This window comes from Rattus norvegicus, chromosome 2, assembly GCF_036323735.1.
Source record: "Rattus norvegicus strain BN/NHsdMcwi chromosome 2, GRCr8, whole genome shotgun sequence".
NCBI lineage: Eukaryota > Metazoa > Chordata > Mammalia > Rodentia > Muridae > Rattus > Rattus norvegicus.
The window spans coordinates 194,386,746-194,413,415 of record NC_086020.1 but is presented as its reverse complement, the minus strand read 5'-3'; the positions used below and the strand labels follow the sequence as shown (position 1 = coordinate 194,413,415).

Sequence of the window (26,670 nt, the reverse complement as noted above, 5' to 3'; positions counted from 1 at the left end):
TAATCAGTGTGTGAAATTAAAGCTATAATTTCTGATTTCCACAGCATTCAACAAATTTCCATATCTGTCCTTTCTATACTGGTCCATATCACCATCATTTATTAACGGGTCCCCTGTTCTGGATTTTTCTGAAAACGTAGAAACACCGGACTCTCTGGAATCCAGTTTCTTTCCTATAGTCACAGCACAGATCACTCGTGACAATAGCTATGAGGATTCCCCATATACCAGCCGAGCAATAATTTCTGCATAGACACCAGCTACATGCTTCCCTAATTAATTCAACACCAACATTGTTTTATTGTTAGACGTCACAGGCTGAGGGCTCAGCTCTCCTTTTCACATGTCGATTATAAGCTGCAGGTAACCATGGACCTTTTGACCTGTGCTTCTGCTTGATCAGGTATAAGTTGGCATTCCTACAACTTCCTCCTTGCAGAGCTCAGGGAGACACGCTTACTGCTTTATTATAAAGGCCTTTACAGAGGCCTTTACTGTGGGAGCCATACACAAGGTCAAGGGTTGGGGGAAGGGACGGTCTGGGTGTGCCACCCTCCCGGAACTTCCCTCTGTTCCAGAAGCTCTCTGAACCTTGTCCTGAACACTTTTATGGAGGCTTCATTGTATACATGTGATTGACATAGGGGCACCCAGTGTAGGAAGGTGATTGGACAGAGAAAGCAGAGGGCTCACCGAGGACTGGGGAGCCTATCAAAGTTGTCTGTCCAGGTTCTCCCTGACCTCTTTTTTGCAGCATTCCTTCTTGCTGGGTGTGGGCAAGACTGGGGATTTTATGACCTCCTATTAGACAGGGAGAGTCAGAAAGTTTCTTTATAGCCAGCTCCAAGAGAGAAAGGCAGGGGAAAATCAGAGTGAGTGGCCAAAGACAGTTATGAATGAGGCGCAATGCAAAATCATAAACTTAAGAGATGTTTTGTTGTTGTTTTGTGGGGTTTTTTATTTGCATTAAAAAAAAAAGACTTGAAAGTGTGGTCCTGGAGTGTTAACTTTGTAGGTGACAACATAGTCAAAATCTGGACACATCTATAAAAAGTTTCTAGGATTCATCCCAGGGAAAGAAAATTCTGATTTTTCTGGCTTCCTTTGGAGAAGGGAAAGTCAGTTTTTCTGGCCTGCCTCCCGGAAGGGAATTTTCTTTTCTGTTGCTTGCCCTGGGGAAGGAGTCATAAACCAGGAACCCAGGAAGACATTTCCTATCACAGTTGTCCGGCTTCCTGACTTGTAGCCTCACCCAGCATCCTTCCCATCCCAGAACCAGAAGGAACAATTGAAAACAATGAGAACCAGATCACGCCACAGTTTCACAGCTGTTTGCTGGGCTCTGAGTAAAGCGCACGTTCTCCCTTTATCCTTGAATGCATCTGTGAGCTCTGGCCTTCCTGACCCCATTTCCCAACCCTCTCTGCTCTAGAACTGTGCTCCAGGCACATCAGCCCCCTTCCTCATGTCCTGTGTGGGACTACAGCATCTGCGGAATGTCTGGATCTGGGTAGTTATCTTCTGTGTTGTTTGACCTCTGCTCTCCAAGTCAGGCTTTCTCAGGCCACAGTCTTCCATCCAACTGTATCCACCCATCACTGCATTCTGTCTGTCTCCAGTCTCGTGGGTAGCAGCTATCACACCTTGAGTCTTTCTTTTACCTGTCTCAGGCTTACTGCCTTTCTTCCAACAAGAAAGGAGGGGCCTTGTAAGTCTGGTCATTGTGGTAAATGAACACATAAAGCTGCGTCAGCCCATGATCCATTCTGGGTATTTCAGGGATGGATGGAGAAAGGAATCTGTGCCAGCTGAAAGACAGGATCCTTGATGACAGTCGTGTAGATGGGTCAAAACGGCGCACTCCCAGTCTCAATCACACACAGATGGGAGCTCTTGTTCTGAGTGCTAGATAGATGGCTCACCTTAGAAAATCGTGGCTTGGGGCTGGGGATTTAGCTCAGTGGTAGAGCGCTTACCTAGGGAGCACAAGGCCCTGGGTTCGGTCCCCAGCTCCGAAAAAAAGAACCAAAAAAAAAAAAAAATCGTGGCTAGCTTTAGGTAGGTCATTGTAATTAAGCTTAAAGACAAAAGATAGGCCAGGCTTGCTGGCCTATACCTTCAATCCCAACCCTTGGGAAGCTGAGCCATTAGACGGTGAGACCCATCTTACAAAACAAGCAGGGAAGGAGGGGGACGACAACCAAGGTTCTTGGTTGTTGGTGTCTTCTATTCTATTCCATGGTCTCTGTGTCTGCTTTGTTAAGCAGCTCTTTGCCTGACTGCTTGACTACCTTCCCTTCCCAAAGCATGCTGCTGCTGTTGACCTTTAACACTCCTGTGAATCTGGCCTGAATTCATGTGGTCATTTGCAGGTAAATGTACCTTTGTGTAAAAAGGTGTGCTTATCTATGGAACATAAGACTGATTTTAGACGATAAGTTTAACTGGAATAAACATTTCCACGCTATCAAACTTGTCTCTGAACACATTTGAACATTATTCTTGTACAGATGACAAATAAATGCTAATCAAATATGAAGATACAACATTATGTTGGGTTAGGCTAGTGGTGGTGGATTATGTTGCAAATATCACACAACATAGTGGTACATGTAGTATGTGTGTTTATATGTCTGTGTGTATGTATATATATGTGTGTATGTGTGTATGCATATATATGTGTGTGTATGTGTATATATAAAACGTGTCTGTGTACATGTATATGTGCATGTATGTGTGTATGTATATATATGTGTGTGTGTGTGTGTGTGTATGTGTATGTGTGTGCACATCCATGTGCACTCATGTTAGTATGGAGGCTGTTTGATATCTTCCTCTATTGCTTTCCACTGTATTTTAATGGTTGGGTCTCTCAATAATCTGGGGCTCTCTGATTTGGGCAAGATTAGATACCTGTCTCATTCTCCTAAGCCTGGGCTTACAAATCTGTGATACCTGACTTTTGTTTTCTAGTTGGTATTGAATTTAGATCCTCAAGCAGTATACCAATGGGGCCATCTCTACAGCTTTTACAGTTTTAAAAGCTAGTAATGGTCCTCTCAGCTCCTGCATATGGTCAGGATGCCCACAGAGTGCAGAGGAGCATATGAGGTGTCCTGCTCTATCATGCTCTGCTACATTCCCTTGAATCAAGGTCTCTCACTGAACCTGGAGCTTGCCAGTTTGGAGCTTGGGGGGCTGGCCAGCAAGTCCCAACAATTCTCATGTCTGTGACCCACAGCATTAGGGTTTCAAGCACGGTCATATACAGCTTGTTGGTTTGGAATTTGCATGCTGTAACCAGTGAAACTATTTCCCTGGTCTCCTTGCCTGCCTCTCTCTCTCTCTCTCTCTCTCTCTCTCTCTCTCTCTCTCTCTCTCTCTCTTTCATGTTGGAGATTGAACTTAGGACCTCATTCATGCTAGGTAAGTTTCAACTACTGAGCCACATCCCCTGTCCTCTTTTTTAAACCTTTACTATCAGGATCTCGTTAACTTGTCCAAGCTAGTCTTGAACTTAGATCCTCCTGCCTCAGCTTCTCTAGAAGCTGGATTGCAGACCTGCCTGACTATGCCTATCTAGTAAAGATTTTGTAGTTCAGAATCTGAACAATTCAAGATTGTTCTAGTAGTTGCCTGGAGAGACCACGTGCTCTGTCTCTCTACCTCCTGCTCAGCCTGGCCCATAATTTACTATGTAGCCTAGGCTAGCATTAAACTCTGATTTTCCTGTCTCAGTCTCCCAAATACTGAGATTATAGGTGTGAGGTACTTTTGACTTTGAAGAATATTTTATTATAACGTGGCAGAAAACCAGGCTTAAGTTTCATGTATTCTGTATAGGAGGCAAATATTTATAACATCTGTCTGCTCCACAACCGTTTAGTGTTTCATGTAACTGATGATGGTTTGATTTGCCACCACTAGAATTCAGGCTTCCTTCCAAGAAATTGAGACTGAGACTACAAGTGAACCCTGCATTCTTTCTACACTTGTTTTGCTTTGTTGCTGAGCTGCATGTAGCTGGGGACACAATTTGCACAGATGGAGAGGAGCCTCTGATATGAAAAAGGAGGAACCTGGTCATTTCACAAACATCAGATTTATAATTTTGTTTTGAAATTTTCTATTAAATGGGCAGGTTTATTTAATTCTCATTAGGAACACACCACAAAATTATGAAATGAACTTTTCACTTTTTGCTACCCACCTGCCCCCAAACCCCAATGAAATAAAAAGATAGAAGCAAATCAATGTATTTTATTTATGGCAGATGCTATTGCTTTTTTTCCTAAATGCTAATCTCATCCTTTTTAGTTTTGTAAAAAAGATTTATTTTTAACCCAGATTTTATGTATTTATATCTCAAATGTTAGCCCCTTTCCTGGTTCCTCTCTCTCTGATCCCTCATGCCCCTTCTTCTATGAGGATGCTCCCTCTCCCACCCACCCACTCCTACCTCAACACCCTTGCATTCCCCTACACCGGGGAAAACAGCCTTCCCAGGACCAAGGGCTTCTCCTCATATTGATGCCAGACAATGCTATCCTCTGCTACATATGCAGCTCGAGCCATGGTTCTCAAGATTTATTTTTTAAAAAATGTGTATATGCATGTGTGAATGCAGGTGTCCACGGAGTCCAGAAGAGGGCATCAGATTTCCTGGAGCTGTCGTTACAGGGATTCTGAGCTGCCTTGATATGGATGCTGGGACTTGAACTCAGTGGTCTAAAGAGAAGTATGCATTCTTAATTGCTAGGCCATCTCTCCTCCCTCTCACTGAGCCCCTTCGGCTTTACACAGATGCTGTGCAACCATGTACCTTCCAGACGGGGTATGCGATGTAATTTTATTACCCTCAGCAGAGACTGGCTTAGTAAATGACATTTGGGCCCTTGTTGCCAATCAGCTAGAAAGGAAATCCTGTTGGGAGGAGCATTTGGGGAAGACTTCTTGAGTTATAGAACGTAGATGATGAAACTTCTCTCCTTAGGACATTGTTGGGGATGTGATACTCAGACCTCATAGCCATCTTGAGGCCTAAAGTGTTTTTTATACAAAATATATTAGTCTCTATAAATGAGAGATAACCAAGAGAAAATTTGGGAAATAGCAAATTCAGTTGTTTCATTTATTTTTGTTGGGCCTGGTTTCAGACTGTTTGACTTAGTAATACACCCTTATGAAAAACCGTAACTCTTAATCCAACTGTTAGGTTTAGGAAACAATGATAAACTTGAAAACAATTTAACTAAGGGCCATTCTAGAGAGAACATTTATGTGACATCCATGACCATGGAGTAATCTCCAGCAGTGTCCTACCATCAGTAGCTCACTGAGTAGGCAGAATATTCAGACTAGGGGGACAATGACTCACCTCAGATGAATGATATTTGCAGAATTGGAGAGGTACCCACTGATACATTTTAGCCTTATCACAAACATTACGATATAGCACAAGCCAAAATACCATTTTGTGGAGTGATTGCTATGCTGAGTGCTTGACTCAGCTGCAGACACATCTCCCCACAACTTAGCTAAGTACTGTCGTCATACCTGTTTTGTGTACTGGGAAATGGAGGTTAGGTGACAGCAGGCATCTTGCTAGGAAATAGAAAAGCTGGGATGTAAACCTTAGCTCTGAAGCTAAGGCTCCTTTCTAATCACTGCAGTTTTCTGCCTGAGAGTTTATGGTTAAGACACTCAGCAGATGTTGGATGACTACTTAAAACAAAAAGAAAAGACACACAGCAGGCAGACACTGTTGGGCAACTACTTAATGATTCTCCCCTTCTCCCTCAAAGAGGACCTCTACTTTAAGGTGACTCATGATCAAGTTAATGGACTGTTAGTAAATACATTTCCTTTTGCCAGTGACTCTGGTCTAAGGTGTTGTGGCTCCATTTTTCCAACCACAGTGGCCACAAGCTAGGTAGGATTTTTCCCCATCATAAAATTTGGACTAACATTCCCTTACCCTTCTGTCTTGCTTCATATAATGACCCTTGAGGATGTGATGTCCGGAGCTGTGACAACCACCTTGTAGTTAACAGGTGTCAGGCTTGGAGACAAAAGTTCATATGGCTATGATGGCAAAGAGTAAACACAGAGAGCTCCAAACATTGAAAACAGAGATCTACCTGTACAGCTAGTCCTGAAACTACCACACTTAAGCTTTATGCTAAAGATGGAATAAATGACCTCGTGCTCTAAGTCACTATTTGTCAGATGTCGTGTTCTTGGCTGCCAAAGCCATTCCAAACAGATACAGTTTAGGCAGAGCACTGTGTCTCAGTCTCAGCAAAAATAGATGTGAAGGCCATCGAGTTTTCATACAGGAATTTATTAGCATTAAGTAGTTATTCATAAAACAATTTTTTTTTTAAATCTCAGATGTGGGTTGATCTGAATGACCCACATGATGCCTGTGATAAATATTTACCCCATTGGGTTCCAGATGCCGGGCTTCCTCTGCCGCCATCATGAGCCATCATGAGCGTGAAGGCCATCCGACTTCCAATCGACTTGGCCAGAGGGAGCCTCAGCAGGGTGGAGCGTGGCATTATAGAAATTTAGTTTCTCTCTTGGGTGACTGCTCAAGGACTGAAGGTTATAGTTTCCTGTTTGCCAATCTCTTCCTCAGGGTGTAAAGGTCCTTCTCTGCCTGGCAGGTCCCAAGCCTGCAGCTTCAGGGCTCCACTTCCCTTATGGTTTCTTGAGTCCCGCCTACATTTACTGTTTTTATTTCAATTCAACGGTGTGAAGGAGATCATTGCAGCTGTCTGAATCGTGGTCTAGTCTGCAGAGTTCCTTGGAGTTTAAAATGAGTGCTATCATTAAAGGGAGTCAGAATGCCCTGTCACAAAAGTGAGACAATATGCCTCAGCTCAGAGAAAACCCTTTCCTAGAAATACTGGACTGTTATTTGGATGAGGTAAAAAATTTTAGGAATAGAGGGCATTCCAAAGACGAGAAAGCATACGTTCAATAAAGAGAGGAAAAAGCTTAAGTGTTTCTGAAAAATTAGAGCTGGGAGAGATCTGAGGTCTCCTTTGTTCTCAGTCACTTCTTCTTCCAACCTCTTTACAGACAAACAATCATGAAGCAGAGAGCTGGCCAAGGACAAGCCAACAGTGTCAGGACTTAGATCTGCAGGCACTAGGTTATTTTTAAATCCATCTCCTTCCCTATTTCCTTAAACGAATCTCCTCGAGAGCAGGATCACCTTTTCTTCATTCTTGAGTTTAGTAGCTTGTGTAACTAATGATCTTCATTCTCAGCTTGTTTCAGACAGGCTGTCTAACTTGCCCGAGAACACACAGCATTCAAGCACAGAACTATATATTTACCCTCAACCGGACTCCGAATTCCTCACTTCATTCAAGAACATTCGTTGAACCAATTAACAAACCCAAACCCGTCGAATCCGTTTCAGCTACAACAGGCCCATTTAGTAGCTCCACCGCTCGAGGTAGCTGGACACTGGACGCCCAGGATCCAGGCAAAGCACTCCCTGGATCGCCATCCGGCTCCAGATCCGAGGCCCCGCCCACTGCCCAGCTGGGCACGCCCCACCATGGGGACCTGGGTCCTTTCTGCGTTTCCCTTGGCTCCAGCCCCTGGGCGGAGGGCCTCTCCCCGCTAGGCGACCTGTGCCCGCTCCCAGACCAACCCTCTCTCTTCCCTCCCCTTTCTCCCTCCCTCACAGTCTAAACTTCTTTTTTCCTCCCTCTCTAAACTTCAGTCATTCTAGTGCCCGCCTCCTCTACCCAGACCACCCAATCAGAAATCAGAATGTCCGTCAAGGCCCGCCCCCAGCCTGCCGGAACCCAATCCACGGCGCGGAGTCCAGAGCTGGGCGAGTCCTTCAGAGAAGGGCTGGTGACGGCAACGCGCCGGGCGCTGCGCTGCGGGAGGGGGCGGGGCCGGGCCGGCGAGGGAGGGGGAGGGGCCGAGCGGGGAGGAGGTTGCGGCGGGTTTGAAAGCGCCAGTTTCCTGGCAGCTGGGGCAGGCGTTGGTCTCGGCGCTCCGGCTCCGCAGCAGCCGCGCTCGAGCGGGCGACTAAGCTCGGTGCGCGCGTCCCGGACGGAGCCTCGGTTCCAGCTGCTCCCTCAGCTCCCGCCCCCTTGCCTCAGCCTTTCCCGCCGCGCGGGCGCCGAGACCCGGCCGTCGGCGCTGACCCCGCCCGGAGACCCCGTCGGCGCCGCCCGCGGGGCGCGCGCTCCCTCCGGCTCTCCTCGGCGGCCCGCGAGAGGGGCGGCTCGCGGCGGCGCGCGGCTAGCGGGCTGAGGCGGGAGGTCGGCGGCGGCGCCCCTCTGGCCGGGCTGTGCGCGGGGCCCGGAGCGGCACCGCGGCCGCCCGCGCGGGGGCTCCCCATGGTGCAGCGGAGGTCGGGATGTCGAAGACGTTGAAGAAGAAGAAGCATTGGCTCAGCAAGGTGCAGGAGTGTGCGGTGTCCTGGGCCGGGCCCCCGGGCGACTTGGGCGCTGAGATCCGCGGCGGCGCGGAGCGCGGCGAGTTCCCTTACCTGGGGCGGCTCCGTGACGAGCCTGGCGGCGGCGGAGGCACCTGCTGCGTGGTCTCGGGCAAGGCGCCCAGTCCTGGCGATGTGCTGTTGGAGGTGAACGGGACGCCCGTCAGTGGGCTCACCAACCGGGACACCCTGGCTGTCATCCGCCACTTCCGCGAGCCAATCCGTCTGAAGACCGTGAAGCCAGGTGTGCTGTCGGCTGGGGGATCCGGCTTGGGGACCCGAGTCCTGGTCCCGACTCCCCGGGGAGGAGGGGGGAGGGGGCGGCGCCGGGGTTTCCCATTTTGCGGCAGGTAAAACTGAGCTCCGGTGAACCGACAGCTAGCTGTGTAGGCTGTCAGGGAATTGCTACTAGGAGTTAGCTGGCTCTCCTAATCCAGCTCAGTCTCCCACGGCAGACAAGAGTTTCTATTTTTTTTTTTTCCTAGAGAAGGCCATCCCTTTTTTGCTCCCCCTTTGTGGAAAAGGTCCTATGATGGTATCTTTTCTTTGGAACGTATGTGTCTTATAACGGGGAGAAAAGGCTTTCCTATGGAGACTCAGCGCTGGATCGAGTGCTGAGGTTACCAACGAAAGCTTCAGGGAGGGCTCAGCTGGCCCAGTGCGTCGTGCACGACCGCAGACGTCTGGGAGCTGACAGTCCCACTCTTTGGGTCTAGGTGGCTCAGGTGTCTGAGTACCAATGAGGTACAATGTGCGGTATGAGGCAGTGGAACTGTTGTGTAGTCTGGGTTTGGAAGGAAGATCTAGGTACCCAGCCGAGCAAATGCCTTTGTAAAGCTTTCGAATCTACAGAATTTGTTGAAGCGCTGGGTAAAAAAAGAACCTTTGGTGCCCTGGTGTCTTTGATGCTCGTAAAATGTGCTGCAAAGCACGTTACGCTTATGGCATATTCCCTAGTTGGAAAGCATTGATCAGACTGCGCACAGTCTGGGCTGGTAGTATGTAGTAAGTTTTCTTACGAATTTGTAAGTGAGAACATTGTTGGTCCGTTCGGTATTGGAAGGATGTGGTTCTGGCTTCTGAGATGGTTGTAGACACAGGCATTGTGATTCATCATTGTTACTAGAAATCAAATTGTTTCTGCTGAACATAGATAGGGTACATCTAAGCATATGGGGCTGCCAAATTGTGACCTGGGCTAGATTTTGGTCTTCCCTTTCATTACAAAATGCTAGAAAATTCTAGAGAAATTTTAATATTCTCTCTGCCTCCCCCCTCTCTTTCTCATCCCCCTCTCCCCCCCTCCCTCTTCTTGTCTTCAGTTCACTTTAGGACTGTCTCTTTAGTAGTCCTTGAGCTAATTGCGACTGATGGTTTGATGCAGTATCCATGTGTTGTGGGTATGTAACATAATCTTACTAGCTTAAATGAAGGCACTTGTCATATAACCTATTCTGTGATACTGTTAAGATTTGTATGTTTGTGGGTTTTTCTTATTGTTAATCTTTAGAACTTTGTCAAACTGTAAACATCCTTTCTCTATGTTTGTGAGAATTGTAAGAGTTTTAACACTTAACTTCTAACCGTATTTGAAAGGATGGAGGGAAGACTTTGGGGGCTATAATTTGGCGTGTTGGTTACTGTTTATAACATTCAAAACACTATACAGACATTTATTATCCTAGGTATGGTTAGGCCATTGGTTCTCAATCTGTGGGTCTCGACCCCTTTGGGCGTTGTGTATCAGCTATCTTGCATATCAGATATTTACATTACGATTCATTGCAGTAGCAAAATTACAGTAATGAAGTAGCAATGAAATAATTTTATGTTGGGGGGGGGGTCACTGCAACACGAGGAACTGTATTAAAGGGTCCACAGCATTAGGGAGTTGAGAACCTTTGACTTAGATGAGGTCCCATGAGCCAGAAATAAGGAGAACATGTGCATCATGGCTCTTTTGTTTTGATCAGTGGGGGCATTTCTGAGAGAATAAAGTCATAAAGTTGTGGAGGAAGTTGTTCTATTCCAAATCACTGTGGCTCATTTAAAAGACCAGAGGGATGGCTCCTTAATAAATACCAATCTGTTTTACATGTTACATACCTTTCACATGAAATTGGAGAAAATGCTTCAGGGTTTAAAGGGTTATACAGTAGTATTAGTTAAGAGTATTGACGAAATCTTCCATGCCCCAGAATATAGTCAGCATTTTTGTATTAATAAAATTTTGCCTCCTTGTCATCCAAAGACGCTGTCCTGCTTTAAATATTTAGTGAAAATAAGGGGAATAACTGGTGTCAGTGCTGCACTCCAATTTATTAGAAACAGTTCTGAATGTTGTGCTTGCTTTGTAAAATATGGTCAACATCTATAATTTGTAGTGGGTACCACTATTTTGTGCCATCTGAAATTTAAAACTGTTTTAAGCAAATTGTAATGAAAATATTTGTTAGGTAGTATATTTTATGGCTTTCCTAAATGGCTTTACTTAAAGCATTATTTATAATGAAATACCAAGGGTTTTGTAGGTTGAACATAAGCTTTAAACACTAGAAATGAAGAACCTGAAGATGTGATTTGTAGAACTTTGGAATTAGCTTAAAAATTGCACAAGTATATCTCCAGAGAATCTTGGAGTCTATATAGTTGGGATTCATTTAGAAAATCATGAAAACACAGTGTAAGGTGGTCTAGAAAGAAACTTTCCCTGCCCCCACTCCCATTATTTCTAAACTTTGTGAAATTTTTAATTTCAAACATTATATAGTAGATTTACACTCCTGACCAGTAACTCTTTGTTAAACTGTATTCTTGAGAGTCATTTAGAAGCTAAAGAGTAAAATGTAGCTGTGTCTGTAGGATGTCTGTTAATGAGGAATGGTCTTATACTGTCTTCTGTCAGTTTGTGTCAGAGGAATGAGTTGCTGTAGCACTACTTCTTGACTCTGGCCTTTTCTTCTCTCTGGAGAGGCTCGGGGACTCTGTCAGTGCTGTTATTGCAGGCACATAGAGTATGTCTTTTTTTCTGATTTTCTTACACTTTTGCTTTAGAGTTGTATTTATTTTGTACTTTTTAATGGGCAATTGAAAATTTGGATCCATTTTTCAATTAGAGAATTCAGTTTTGGTTTAATGTTGACATAGTACTTAGCAATCAATACTTTAATGTTTATAGGTAAATCTTTAGTCCCATTTATTGCTTGGCCCAATTAATCACTAGTTTCTTAATTATGATCTGTGGCTTTTGTTTTTGTTTTGTTAGTTATTTAAAAGAAAAGATATCATTTGGATTTGAACTTTTGAACTTTGGACCACTGGTGAAACCTTTTGTGGTATAGTCCTGTCTGTAGCATAAGTGCCTGTGATTCATATCACAGTATATTCTTAAACAAGTTTTATTTGGATTAATGTGACCATTACTTAACTTTATTCTAAAATTCTCTCAACTGTGAATTCGTAGAGTTTTCGAACACATAAATATTTGCTTCTTAGTTCACCTTTAAATATTTCATTAGCCATAAATTACATAGGTTTTCTTTTAGTTAAAGATTAAATATTGCATTATAGTTTAAGTATGTGAAATTATTATGCAACAGTGCTTTGCACTACCTTAACTCTACTACTGTATCTAGAGATGAAAATCACAGAGAACAGTGTGCTTAATGCTGTTATCTGTGTGTTTAATGACTAATTTGAAGCTGAGTTTGTAACATGTTAATTAAATGCAGGTAAAAATGCTCTCCACTGACTCAGGGATTATAGTGTCTAAAGGAATTTTGTTAAAATGAACTCACCTCTAGAAATACATTCCTCTTTAGTGAACAAGCTTTATTATATGCTTTAAAATAAGGAATTTGTATGATTATGCAAATAATAAAAACTCTGCTTTACTCCTCAACTCTTGGATCTTTCTGCTAGTTTTAGTGTAGTGGGCACATTGGAACATCATTGAATTTTGCTTAGGTGGTTTAGTATCCGAAGAAGAGAAGAACCAAGGAAATGAGACTTAATTGCTAGTCTCCTAGATTAGTAATACTACCAAGTATTCAATATATTTTTTAGCCAACAGAAACTAGAGATAAGGTGAGGCAGTCCTTTTGTTAGAGACAATTGCATCATATTTTGATAAATTGTCATTTGAAACATTCTTGCTTTTCCAGATTTTGGTAGCAGGTTCGTGCCCCGCAACCCCCCTCCCCCACCCAGCTCTCTCTCAAGGTCTTAATTTAGTGGTTCAGGATTCCTATGAAAGTAGGGGATATATGCTACAGCAGCAGAGCTGGTTAACATTGTTAGCATCTTTACACCTAAACTCTATATCACTTTGTCAGAGTACTAAATCCAAGCATGGCTCGTGTATTTAATTTGGTTACTTTTGTAGTATATCATTCTGGTTGCTTTATTGATTCTTGTTCCCTGTCTTAGTTATGGTTATCATTGCTGAAACACCATAGCCAAAGCAACTTGGGAAGGATAGGGTTTATTTGACTTACACTTTCATATCACCATTTATCACGAAAGAAGTCAGGACAGGAACTCAAACTGGGCAGGAACCTAGAGGGCTAGAGGCCATGGAGGGGTGCTGCTTACTGGCTTGCTCTTTATGTCATGCAGTCTGCTTTCCTATAGAACCCAGGACCACCAGCCCAAGGGGAGCCTCCCCATCAATCACCAATTATAAAAGTACGCTACTGGTTTGCTTGCAGGCAAATTTCATGGAGCTGTTTTCTCAGTTGACATTCCCTCCTCTCGGATGACTATAGCTTGTGCCAAGTTGACATCAAACTAGCCAGTACATCACCTCATCTTTAGACATAAAAACTAGCCAATACATCACCTTATCTTTTAGACATAATCTTTCTTAGGCCGATGTCTTTTAGAAAGTCTTTAATTTCTTGCTGTCTTGTTATTAAGTGCATACATTTAATATTTGGCCCTTTCAAATTTAAGATCACTTTTTTGTTTTATTCAAGTCATTGCTAAAACTGAATTTCATGAAATATAGCAATAAAACACCATGTTTCTGGAAGTATGTGTTATTTTCCCTCTGATTTGGGGACTACTTTATAAAACCACTTGTTGTGAGTTATTTTAGTCATTCTTAAAAAGTTTGTTTCTAATTTACATAAATTTATGGTAAACCATGTATAATTTTGTTTGAGTATCTGACTTATAAGGTTATTGCCTAGTCTTTGGGTGGATAATGTCATATAGTGTCTTTAGAGTATAATCCCTGAAGTTCTTTTAAAAATTTTGTGGGTACTTAGTGTTTTGTGTTTTGGGGCTCTATTACAGGAAAATAGGCTCTCCCCTTCCTCAGCCTTCTTTCTCCCCCTTCTTCTTTCATTCTCTTCTTTCCTTGGCAGGATTTTTCTTCCTCTGTTTCCCTGGTTAGCTTTGAACTTGTGGTCCTTGCTCCTGCTCGACTCCCAAGTACTGGGATTAAAGTTGTGTTCCAGAACACCCAGTCACTTCCGCTTATATTCTCTATCAAACTCTACTGATTTTAAAGTGAACATTTGGTCCTTTGTGTTTTAACAATAGGTAAGAAGTTGGTTATTAAAAACTACAACTGTGTTACTTTGAATTAACTTTTTCAGAATGTTACCTGAAATGTTGAGCGCATCCTTCAGATACTGCATTGGTAGGAAGAGAGGGTGCTGACCTTACACTGGTGCCGAGGAGGATGAGCTGCTGTGCAGTGTGGAGACTTGTGCTTTGGAGATTTGTTTGTGGTGGAAAAAGGCAAACCACTCACTGCTCTTCTGTCCTGAAAGCCCAATATTATTTTGAAAGTTTTCCATGAACAGCTGCCTCTTTTAATTTATAAAGAAAAAGTGAAAAATCAGTTTCCTGGGCATGCTCTCTCCTCAAACATCTAATAATGAGTGTCCCCACAGCAGCTAGCACTGACCTTGTCAACTCTCAGAAATGCTATCTTTAAGAAGCATGCAGAGTCTGAGAACTGAGTGAATCACTGGTAAAGAATTCTTGTAGGAAAGGTTTTTACTTATTTCATTTTTCCTTACTATTTAAATCCATTCAGATGAGATTTAATATGAATTTTGGTGAAAACTAAACTTATACCTGGCTAAAAACAATAATTTAAATATTAATCTTTATTCACGGGTTTTCTAGTGTCATCCAACAGTTAGGTCTTCAGTAGGTTATTGGCGAATACACATGTACAAATGCGCATCTCCTGCCGAGTGTGACGGCGCACACCCGAAGTCTTAGTACTTGGCTCACATGTAGGCCGGAGCATCAGGACTTCAATGTTAGACTTTGATATGTAGGTAACTCGAGGCCAACCTGGAACGTCTGAGACCTTGTCTCAAAAGGAAAATTTCCCAAAAACCCCTTCCCCTTCCTCCTCACAAATTCCAACAAAACATGAAAAAAACATCTTTGGATTGGGTATGATTTGCTGATAAGAATCAAAACAGACTAATTTTTTAGATTAGTTTATACCTTCCAGAGATGTCTTTTAGCCATATTTGGGAAATTACTACTTCTACTTCAGAAGCTTCGAATGACTATGTTAATTCCAATGTTAATTCCGTGTATTGATTGAGCTACAGAATTTGTTTCAGTAATCCATTCTTCCTTACCTCTGTTAACAAAACTTATTCCATTTCAGTAATTTTGGGGCAGAATATTTTGTCATATTTTATTGCTTTAGCTAGAGAGTCTATTCCAATTTAAATATTCGACTTAGGATGAAATGCATACTAATACCAATTTTAATTTCTTTTAGTGTTAGGTCTAGTGAGAGCTGTTTTATGATGTACTGATGTGAAAATGATATTCAGCTTCCTTTGCTGGCAACCTTATGTTCCTGACCACCGTGCTGCAAATCTAATCTGACTTTTCAGTCTTGAGAACTTGTCATGATACTGGCTGTCCTATCTGATATGGCTTATAAGGACATAAATGCAGTCGTTCTCATCTTCCTTAGGAATTTTCCTTTACACACAAGGAAACTGAGGTTCAGAGAGATGAACACATCGAAGTCTCATGGTGAGGACCATGAACAGGAGCATCATCAGGCCTTCGTTTTATCATTCCTCGGGTAGAATATTATTAGTTCATTATGTCTGAAGAAAGCTGCCTTCCCCTACAGTTTTGAATTGAGTGGGTGTTAAATGTAGTAAAATGTTGGGCAAATACAAAATAAAAGGCTCATTGTTTGATTCTGTTTCTAGAAAGTTTGTAGTAGTACAGTTTAATTTGTCCAACTAAACTGAAGATTATCAATCAAATAGAAAATTAGAGTAAATTATTGTTACATTTATAAGTGAATGGTTTAAGTAGTTATATCGAAAACCTGGGTACTTTTTAGAATGAACTTACTTAGGATGATTGTATACTTGATATTAGTACCTTCCCATATTTCCATCCTCTTATGAAGTTGACTATCCTGGTAGGTAGGTATTAGCACACTTATCCTGAGACTGACAGCTGAGAACATGAACACAGGACTGAGCGTGTTGAAATTAATGGCCTTTTATAAGCATGCACTCTTTTTGAACTATATTTTGCTTAATAAAATTTATCTAATCTAGATAGAAGGCTAACTCATTGTATTCAAACTGACCTCTATTCGGCAGTCTTCAAGTACTCTCCATTAAGATGAATCCTTTCAAGAGGCAGTTCAAAGCAGCCTGTAGTGTTGCTACCTCTTGTTCCTTGTGCTGTTAGGTTTTCTATTTTCTTAAAGGTTGTCATCAACTGGAGAGAACTATGTCAGTACCCTGACTTCATAGATAAAGAAGTTGAATCTTAAGCAGTGACAGAGTGTGGACTAGATCCCAGCTTATCACATTCCTTTCATTGTTTTGGTTTTTGATATAATAATTTACATAGAAATTTGATGAAAACTTGAGATTCTTCAAGGAGTTTTTATTCTTTTAGAATTAAGTATTATGTGTTAGAACAGTTTGTTGAGACTTCATTCATCAATGTGGTTAGACATAGTGCTAACCCAGAAGTTGGAGCACATGAAATAATTTAAATTATTATATGTCATAACTTTTCAGGGCGTTTTAACCTGACATATTGCTGTAGCTTATGGTTAAAATATAAACTATCATAACATTTTTAGCCAATATAACAGTTGAGTATCCAAGTAGGCTCTTTTTCTTAGTTGTTTAAGCATTGAGAAACTATTTCTCGTATTAAAGTGATTGTTATAACACTTTTAGTCAGATTCCTTCTAGTTGCTGCTGTGTTAGGTAGACTCCTGACGTTGTCTCTGGCCTGTTTGGCCACACTTAGACATTTGCTTTTGAGTAAACAGGGCAAACAGTAAGGGAAAGTAAGTTGTCTGGCTGGGAACTTTTAGGGAGCGTGTGAGGTGAGGTCAGGGGTATTTTAGGCATAAGCTTGCTTATCTAGATGGATGTTGATACAACTGAAAGGAAAGATTGTGCAGTCCTGGCACATGGCTCAGACCACGGAGGGCTGACTGTGTTTAAGAACAGAGAATACCTGTGTGAGGCAAACCTGGAGGTAAGAAGGTAGCAGTTCTAGGAAGACTGTTCATCAGATAAGGACAATGGGATGATGGGAGCTTGCTTGCTGTCTGCATGTGAGAGGAAATCTTCCTACAGCAAGCATGTCACACTGTTCTGTAGTGCCTGTCAGGGACCAGGGCCGAGAACAGAAAGAATATAGGGAGTTAGTCACATGAAAGGACAGAGGGTTGAATTTTAAGCTGGTCCTCTGAGAATGACTTCCCGAATACCTTGCAACCCACTATGAGAGCTCCCACTTCTGCCAGTCAGGTAAATGGCCAATGGGAAGTTGCCTATGAAAGCTGTGGTAAGAAAACACCAAGGACTCACACACCTGTTACTGTTGCCATCTTCTCTACTTGGAGTGGAATATAACATCTAGTTTTGCTGTGACTGAGTGTTTGTGTATAGAGGTGATTGTTGTTAATAGCAGAACTCTGAGAAGGGCCTACCTACCACATACTCCCTCTGTCAACGTCAGAATCATTCTCGAGTTCTCTTAAAGATTCATCTTAAAGATGGCTTTCTGTTGATGGGATTATACGGAATTGTGAATTTCTGTGTTACTAACTTTTATGAAACAGTTTAGAATTTTGTTATTCATGGTTATGTGCTTTCTCCTGAAAAAGGACTTTAATTTGGGTTGAGATTTTCTGGGATAAGAGTAAAGGTAAAGATGCTGGAGAAATGAGGGAGAAGTCTGTTCCTGTAAATAATTTCCAGAGAGAGGCATTGTGGCTTTTCAGCTCTAGTCCTAGTACGTTGTAATTTTGGAGATCACATCAAATCTGGCGCCTTCAGGGTAGTTTGGCCATAGACCTCATTTTAAACTAGAATAAGATCAAATTCTTAAGAGATACTGATTACTTTTTTAAAGTTTGATCATTATGAAGTGACTATACCTAGTCTTTTTTGTTTTTGATTTTTTGGTGTTTTGTTTCCTGTACACATGTACAAGCTTTATAATTTGGAGAGTTGGAGAGTGCTGGGTGTCGTAGAACATTGTTGTATTTTCAGCCTATGCCTTTAGGAATTCTTAGTGTGCAAACCATAGATCTGTGTCTGCAGCTTACAGCCTGAACCTCCCTGCTGTCTTTGATCAGCTGCCTGATCCCTCTGCTCATCTCTCCAGCTTTGCTTTCTCTTTACTCACATTGTTTCTCCCACGCTTCTCTGCTTTCCAGAGAGAAAACTGACTTTGTACAGATCTCACAGGTCTATTGAAGTGCTCCTTAACATTATGAATTGTCAATCTCTGCGGTCAGGTGGAAACCTCAGGTGGTGGTGTCTTCTTTTGTTGGTCTTGGCTTAGATATGCATACATAAAAACATATACATTTATATTTTATTTTTGGATTTGAAAATATTCTAGAAGCTGAGTTTCAAGGCACTATTTCACATTTATTTGGTACCTTTGTTTTAGTGGATCATACTAGACTATTTCACAAATCCTTCCTTTTAAAAAGTCACTTTTAGCAGAGAGGTGGTGGTGCACTTGTTTAATTCCACCATTTGGGATGCAGAAGCAGGCAGATCTCTGTGAGTTCGAGGCCAGCCTGATCTTTAGATCAAGTCTCAGGACAGCTAGGGCTACACAGAGAAACCCTGCATTGAAAAAAACCAAAAGAGCCCCACCCCCCAAAAGGTTACCTTTAAAAAGGAGAAGGTGGTTGGAAATGGGTCTTAGAAATGAATCTCTAAGGATGGGTCCTTACTGAGTGAAAATTGTCAGCTCTGCCTATTAGTCCAGTTTTAAAATGTTACAGAGTATCTGAACATTTCATTAGCACTGTTTCTGTGGCATTTGTTTCTACTAGGTGGTCAGGGAGGGCTATCCTGAGAAGGGGACATATAAGCCATAAGTTGAAATAACTAGAAGGAACTTTACTGTGTAAACGTTTCTAGCAGAGGGAATTAGGAAACCTCGGAGAGGCATAAGATCTTACATACTAAAGGAACAGAACGACCAGTATGGCAGGCACCTAGGAAATGAGGTAAAGGCTTGGAGAAGATTGATAAAAGAGACAGTCTGTGGAGGTCTGTAAGCCAGTTAGTGGCATGGAGTTTTCTCTTTTCTCGTTCTCCTTTTTCTTTTCTTTTCTTTTTTTTTTCGGAGCTGGGGACCGAACCCAGGGCCTTGAGCTTGCTAGGCAAGCACTCTACCACTGAGCTAAATCCCCAACCCCGAGTTTTCTCTTTTCTTCTTTTTCCTTCTCTTTCCTCATGTTCTTCCTCCCATACGTCCCTCCTGCCTTCTTTTTCACCATGCTTCTATTTTTCTTTAGTGCTGGTCAGTAAGTGCTTTACCATAGCATAGAGCCAAGACTACAGACTGGATTTTGTTTATTCTTAAAGTTACTGAAATACAGAGTTGGAAAATGATGTCAGAACATATTTCAAAAAGCCACTGAGATTTCAAAGTAGGGCAAGAAGGGAAGAAAGACCCTTTTGGTAGCAGAACATTAAGGATGGATTGGATTTTTATTAAGAGTAGTGGCAATGAAATGAAGTTGTGGATAGATCCGAAGTATGTTTTGAAAGAGGAAATAACAGGACTCCATGACAAGTTGGTAAGGGAAGGAGAGGTTTTAGTCAGGATGGTGTTTAGGTTTTTGCTCTGAGCAACTAAGTGGCTGGAATTACGTTATTTATCCATTATTAATTTTATTTTTTTAAGCATTTCAAGGTAAATTGCCATCATTAGTGTTGGAGTGGGCCAGTTCAAAGCCCTGGATCTGGGCCTGAGAGGTATCTGAGGTGATCAGCCTGTCATCTCTCTTGTTGTCATGTCCTCAGGGCTGGCTCACCAGCAGCCCCCACTCCCAGGGCCAGCTCTACCCTGCTGTCCAGGCAAGGTGCAGCGCCTGCTCTCCTGAGTGCTGCAGCTGGTGTGGGACATGGCCAGTTCTTCTATGCACATGACCCTGGGGCCAGCTCTCCTGCCTGCGTAGATGGCTGGGGATGAAGGGGGGGAGGAGGGCGACATCGCCCAGCAGACAAAAGGCAGAGCTGGCTCTTCAACACTCTTGACCTTGGGCTGGCTCACTCGCACCCCACACCCAGCTTTCCTGTGATGCCAGGGGAAGTGTAGGGCCTGCTCTCTCTCTCAAGTGCTGCAGCAGGTGAGGGCAGGGTCACCTCTCCTGCTCACATGACATCTGGGATAACTCTCCTGCCTGCCATTGTTGGCAAGGCGGGAGAGTTAGGGAGGACCTCTCTTCTTTGCCCTTGTCATTGCATGGCGGACAAGTGACAGGGCCAGCTCTCCAAAGCTCACACCCTCAGGGCTAGCTCACCCAAATCCCTGCCATTATGGTCACCCTACTATGCTGGGTAGGGTCTGTTCTCCTGAGTGGATCAGGAGATGAGGGGCAGGACCAGTTCTCCTGCTCTCATGACCCTCTTGGGGCCAAAGCCTGCCACTGGTGGCTAAGGAAAGAGGGCGGGGGTGGGGGCTAGATCTCTCCTGCTCTTACCACCAAATAGTAGACCAGAGGCAGGACCAGACTCTCACACACTCGCCCTCAGGGCTGGCTCACCTGCAACCCTCACATCTGGGGCCAGCTCTACTGTGCTGCTCAGGGGAAATCTGGGCATGCTCTGAGTGCTAAAGTAGGTGTGGGCAGGGCCAGGTCAGAACACTGAGCATAGACAGAGCCTCTCTCTTCTCTGCCACCTACTGACACACATGTGACACAGCAGCCACCCCTGCAATGCTTCTAGGATCAGGGTTTAAAATCTTTTTAAAAAATATAACAAATATAAAATAAATTGCTTTAGGTTAATTAAAGCATAGTACTTGTACTTGGAAAACAAAGTCTGATAAGGAATAGGATGGAATAGATCTAAGATGCCAACAAACTGAATATGTACGTAGTTGTATAAAGGATAAAAGTATCATATGTGATTTTTTTGACACCCCTGATTCTTTCATATGAAATATTCTTTAAGTCTTTATAGTTAACTCCTGGGAGCTTATAGTTTGGTCAGAATTAGATATTAGATGTAGTGTAGTCAGAAACAAGTATGGTCTCAGAGATGGTGGCATCATTTGCACTAAGGAGAACTAAATCTTAGGGTAGAGTTAAGGTAAGTGCCATTTAGTACCTCTTAATTTATTCCCATTTATCTCATAATTTTTCTTATTATTCTCTGTGCACTGACTCCAGAATGCCTACTCTTCCCTGTCTTTGATAGGCAATTGTGAACAATAAGCATTTACCATCATATGATCTGATTGGTAGGTATTAGTAAAATCATCTGTTTATCCTAGTCTATACTAAACTGATATGAGAAATTACTACTGTTAATCTTACTTGTGAATGTTTTCCTATAAACCTCCTAAGTAGCTAAATATAATGCGATTTCAAATGTAATTATAGGAGCTTTCCTTTAAACTTCACTACTATGCTATTTCTATCTAATATAATGGATTTTGGAAAATGTAAGGAAAGTGTCTATGGTTCCTATACCTATTTTTTATTATCATAGTTTTAAAAGCAGTTTTTCATTGTTTGAATGTTACTTTTCTTCATATATGTAACTGTCTTCTTTCGGTTCTTACAGTCATGTTACTTCGGATTATTTACTAACTTGTGAACTGTATAGGAAACTTTGGGCTTTCACCTTATATTAGAATTGTCATACTGACTGATGATGATGATGACATTTCAGTTGTTAGTTCAGTGAGGGTGGGAGTGCCTATTGCAGGCTGACTGTGCTTTAGCCTCATAGGATAGGGTCCTCTCACTCTGGCTATAAGCATCTCCATTTTGTGTATCGAGCTTAATGTCTCTCCTACTTTCTGCCCTCTTTCATGACAGCTAGGTTCATCTGGTGCAAATTCAGAAACAGTCCTATCTACACAAGTAGGACAATTACTAGTTCCATTTCAAAAAAGCTGAATCAACCTTGAGTTTGCATCAACAAGTAAATTAAAAACCAAAATCCATTATCAAACCTTGAGTAAGCTACCAGTAAATTAGCAAAGTATTTAAAAACACAGAACTGATCATGTAAAACACTAGTACATAACTTACTGGCTGACAGCTGAGGTGTTTGGCCACACACTTTAATTGAAAGTATTAGTTGGCTGGGCTTGGTGGCATAGACCTTTCCTCTCAGCACTCTAGAGACAGACCCATGGAGAAGATTTCTGTGAGTTCAGCCTTGTCTGTATACTGAGTTCCAGGAGAATCTAGCCTAGCCTACATAGAGAGTTCTAGACCAGTCAGGGCTCTGTAGAGAGACGCTGTCTGGGAAAAGAATGGTAGTTTTAAACTGGCACATACTTTTCCATCTAAGCATTCAGAGAATGACTTACTTTTACAGTATTGTTTTTAAGTTTTATGTCTTCTCTACTTTAAAATTTTTTTATTTATTTTGTATATGTGTGCGTGCGTGTGTGCATGTGTATGCTACAGCATGTGAGTAGAGGTCAGGACAGCTGAGTTGGTTCTTTTCACCAGGGTCAACTGTGTCAGCCTTGGTAGCAGCACCTATACTTACTGAGCCGTCTCTGACCTATCTGTGGTACATTTGATAGGTATAGTTAGATGTTAGATAGCGCTGTTGTATCTTTTTCTTTCTTCAGAAGCCCAACTTGTAATCATAGACGTGTTTTCATAGTATTCTGATAATCCTGGAAGTTTCTGTGAATGATTACCTCCCAGGCAGTCCATTTCAGCCATCAAATCTCTGCAGTGACATTTTCAGTAACTACTTCTTGAGAAACTGCTAAATGAAATGAACGTTCAGTTTTGTTAGAATTTAAACAAAAGTTGTCTCTTTGAAGTGAAGGAAATTGATATTTTATTTGAATCTTGATTTTTTCACATTCCTATAATATTTGTATTTTCATTTCAATTTGAATCTTGATTTTTTAAAGTCTTGAAATTATTTAGGTCTGTATAAGAATACATCTATAGCTACCCTTTAGTAATTTATTTCAACCTAACATACTTATCAAAGCAGATTTAACCATGTGATACTTGTGTGTATGTATGTGTGTGTATATCTATATCTATATCTATATCTATATCTATATATATATATCACTGCTATATAACTGGAATTAAGAACAGAGTCGCTTTCATATTTAGTTGTTACATGAAATTTGGTGTACGATTTTCTTAATGAGATTACATTATTATATATTTTGTTGTTCTAGACCATTAGAGAAAAATTTGAGGCCAATATTTACATTTTCATAAATGGGAACAATTTTCAATTTTACATTTTTTTTTTAATGTGTTAGGAGTAGTACTGGACCACGAGCATGGTAGGTAAGCCTTCTTTACTGAGCCACATCTCTAATTCCCTGTGACGCTCTTAATTGCTTTCTTCTAAGTGTTTTACCAGTACTCTTTATGGTAATATTAGTAATGCTCATAACCAAAATAAGTGAGTCTAATTCAAACAGTCTTTCTGAGTATTTATTAAAGACATTTTAGATATATGTTTTAAGCCTTCCATGTTATTACTGTACAGATTAATTAACATGAACAGAAATTTGTGGATGTATCATGAGCATTTTCTGGGTCAGCTCACTAAGCATCCACTCCTGGTGGCGATGTACACTGGTTATTGTGAGACGCTTGTATCCATTAGTAATAGCTGGGGTGGATTAGTTGCTTGTTGCTTCCTATCTTTCTACTCCTAGATTATTTTTAATGGCTGTGGTCTTCCTGTGCCTTTATCTTAGAATTCTGACCCATTACCACTTTATACTTCAAGCTCAGAATACTTCTCCTGTACCAGTCACTTTGTCCTTTACTTCAGAGCAGGCCTTACACTTCTGTTTAAGCCTTAAACTTCTAGTGTTTTATCCTCTTATCCTTATGCCCAGTATCTCCCTGTAATCAACTCACTTTACTTACTAGAAGTTGGATGTATACAAGATTGGATTTAATTATGGAGAATTTGAAAGCTAGTCATAGAAGTTTACACTTTATCCTATTTCTAATAAAAATGTTGCAAACATTTTTAAGCAAGGTGTTAATGGTCGATAAACTAGATATAATTAGTCGGGTACTGATACGTAGAATTGTTTACACAGGAGTTAACAGTAAGTGTGGAAACCTTTACAGAAGAGTGATTTCTTAGGATAGGTAGAACAAGGTAGCTTGAGGGAAGAAAGATTATAAATATCAATTGTAAATCAACCTTGAAATATAGAGGATGACAAAAGAAAAGAGATACTGGAAAGGAGAGCTGGTTTGAAGAGGAAAATGACTTAGATTTAAATACTCTTAAAATTATGATAAGCTATAGATTTCAGACTTCAGGTTAAGGCACTGAACCTGATCATTAAAACCTCTTTGTTTTTTTTTTTTTTAAAATACAGTACATTGAAAAAATATACAGTGGTTCACACCTTTAATTCCAGCACTGGGACGCAGAGGCAGAGAGGTGGAGGCAGGTGGCTAAGTTTGAAGTCAGTTTCATTTATAGAGTGAGTTCTAAGATAGCCAGGGCTACACAGAGAAATCTCATCTCATCTCATCTCAAAACAAAACAAAACAAACAAAGCTTTATTTTATGCATATGGGTGTTTTGCTTGCATGTGTGTATGTGCACTATATGTATGTTTTGTGTCTGTGAAGGCTGGAAGAAAGCATCAGCTCTCCTGGAACTGGATAAAGGATGAATGTGAGCTGCCATGTACGTGTTGGAACTCTAACCTCCGGTCTCTGGAAGAACAGGCAATCCTTTTAACTACTGAACCGTGTCTCTGGCCCCTTAAAAGACTTTTTTCTTTGACAAGTTCATATATGTAAACAATGCACCTTGATTATATACAACCTGCCCATTCACTCAGTAATTCCCCAACTCTTTCTTTTACTTCCCCGAGTGACCCCCAGCGGATTCGTGCCCTCTCTTTTGTTTTTAAAATCCACTGAGTTCAATTAGTGATGCTGTTGGACCACTGTCTGACCTAATGGACTTGATGTTGTGCAGATAACATAGCTGCAGTGAGTGCAGGAGTAAGAGTTTGTCCTGTTGAGAAGACAGCATTCACAGCGTTTCTCCTCTCTTCCTGCACTTGCGTTCATCTGCCCTCTTCCTTGTTGTGCCTTGATTCTTGGGATGGGGGTTTGTTGATATAAATGTCCCATTTAGGGCTGAGCACTTATTCTCAGCACTTTGATCACTTAGGAGTTTTTGCATTAACTATTAACCACTGCAGAGAGAAGCCTCTGGCCAAGGTTGAGGGCAGCGCTAATCTATGGGTATAAACACAAATGTTTAGAAGGCAACATGCCATTTAACAAAACAACAGTAGTCTTCCTCCTAGGGCCTGTAATCTCCTGAGCCATGGGCTTCTGAGCAGGTTTATAGTATTAGTCTAACATTCCTTCCTCTGGAGAGATGTCAAATCTACATATAACCTCTGTGCTACAGTTGCACCAGTGGATACAGCTTACCTGGCAGGGTAGTTCTGTAGGGTGCAGTCAGGCACAGAAGTACCAGTTGATGTTTTGTCTCTCAGCAGCCAGCAGAGCGCATTTTGGGACCATGAAAGTTAGTCATCAGGGAGGAAGTTTTCAGGTCAGTTCAACTTGATTTTTCTATGTCCTGTAACCAAAGGTGGTGTGTCTTTGGCAGTGGGTTCTTAACATCTAGTTTTGTTGAGCAACCAAGAGTAATGACAGTAGCCTGCGCCATTTGTGGGAGCTTCTGAGAAGACTTCTTTCTTAAATTCAGAAATATTTAGAGTTCCACTCAAGTAAAGATTTTAAAACTGCATACTTATTAAGAAATTACATGTTTTATAGAATACTATAAATGGATAGTAATAGTAGTATTGGCATATGATTTGTTTTTAGTGTAATGTTATTGAATAACTTTTGACTAGTCATTGGCCTGAGTAGTAAGTCACTGATCCTTTTTTTAAAAAATGGCAAACTTATTGAGGCATATTTTACAGTAAAATTCACCAATTTCTAGCTATATTATTCTGTTGATTTGGATAAATATATAAAATTTTTTATAGTAAACGTATCACAACATTTCTATTACCTATAAAGTTTACTGATACCCTTTTGTAGATGTGTGATATTTTAAGAATACAATTTTATCTTATAATCTATTTTATCAAAGGTTTTAGTTTCAAATAAATAACTCTAGGAAAGGATTTTAAAATAAGCCAGATATTACATTGGGGATCACATTTATTGATTTTTTGATAGCTTAATATGAAACCATCATAATTAACCAAGTAGTTTAAGGAAGGGACAGTGTGTGCTTGCCTTTACATTTCTACTTTACCGTTTCTTAGCTCTTTCATCAAAAAACTTGCTAAAATCAGGTTCTTTTCATGGTTCCTGAGGTTTCATGTACTCTCCCTGTGCTCTTCACTTTCCCTTTTGAGCATTTATCTCACTGTTCTATTTGATAGTCACCTGTCTTCCTTTTCTATAAGCCGCACTTGGGAAGTTCATTTTTGTGAGTGTTATTTTCTCTCCACCACCTAGCTCAGAGACTGACACAAATACGTACTTGAAGGTCTTCTGAATATGTTTTCCCATTCATTCAGCCTCACGGACTCGAAAGTAGGCTCTGGAAGGAAGGAAGGAAGGAAGGAAGGAAGGAAGGAAGGAAGGAAGGAAGGAAGGAAGGAAGGATGAACCCATCACATTTTATTTTGTCAGTGCTTTCTCTGTTTTTTGGTACCAC

The 26,670-nt window shown here is 41.4% G+C and overlaps 1 protein-coding gene and 1 pseudogene across 3 annotated transcripts in view; one reads left to right on the top strand and one right to left on the bottom strand.

Moving 5' to 3' along the window:
• The first annotated feature begins 7,947 nt into the window (after positions 1 to 7,947).
• Positions 7,948 to 26,670, top strand: part of Magi3 (membrane associated guanylate kinase, WW and PDZ domain containing 3) — a 198,882-nt gene continuing 180,159 nt past the window's right edge. For 2 of the 3 annotated variants that reach the window (XM_039101721.2, XM_008761367.4), the window contains exon 1: positions 7,948 to 8,717. In XM_039101721.2, coding sequence (XP_038957649.1) covers positions 8,396 to 8,717 — 322 coding nt within the window. In that variant the 5' untranslated portion in view covers positions 7,948 to 8,395. The remainder of the gene's footprint in view (positions 8,718 to 26,670) is intronic. The other variant, NM_139084.3, reaches the window with a different exon arrangement.
• Positions 20,582 to 20,722, bottom strand: LOC120101331 (small nucleolar RNA SNORA17; annotated as a pseudogene).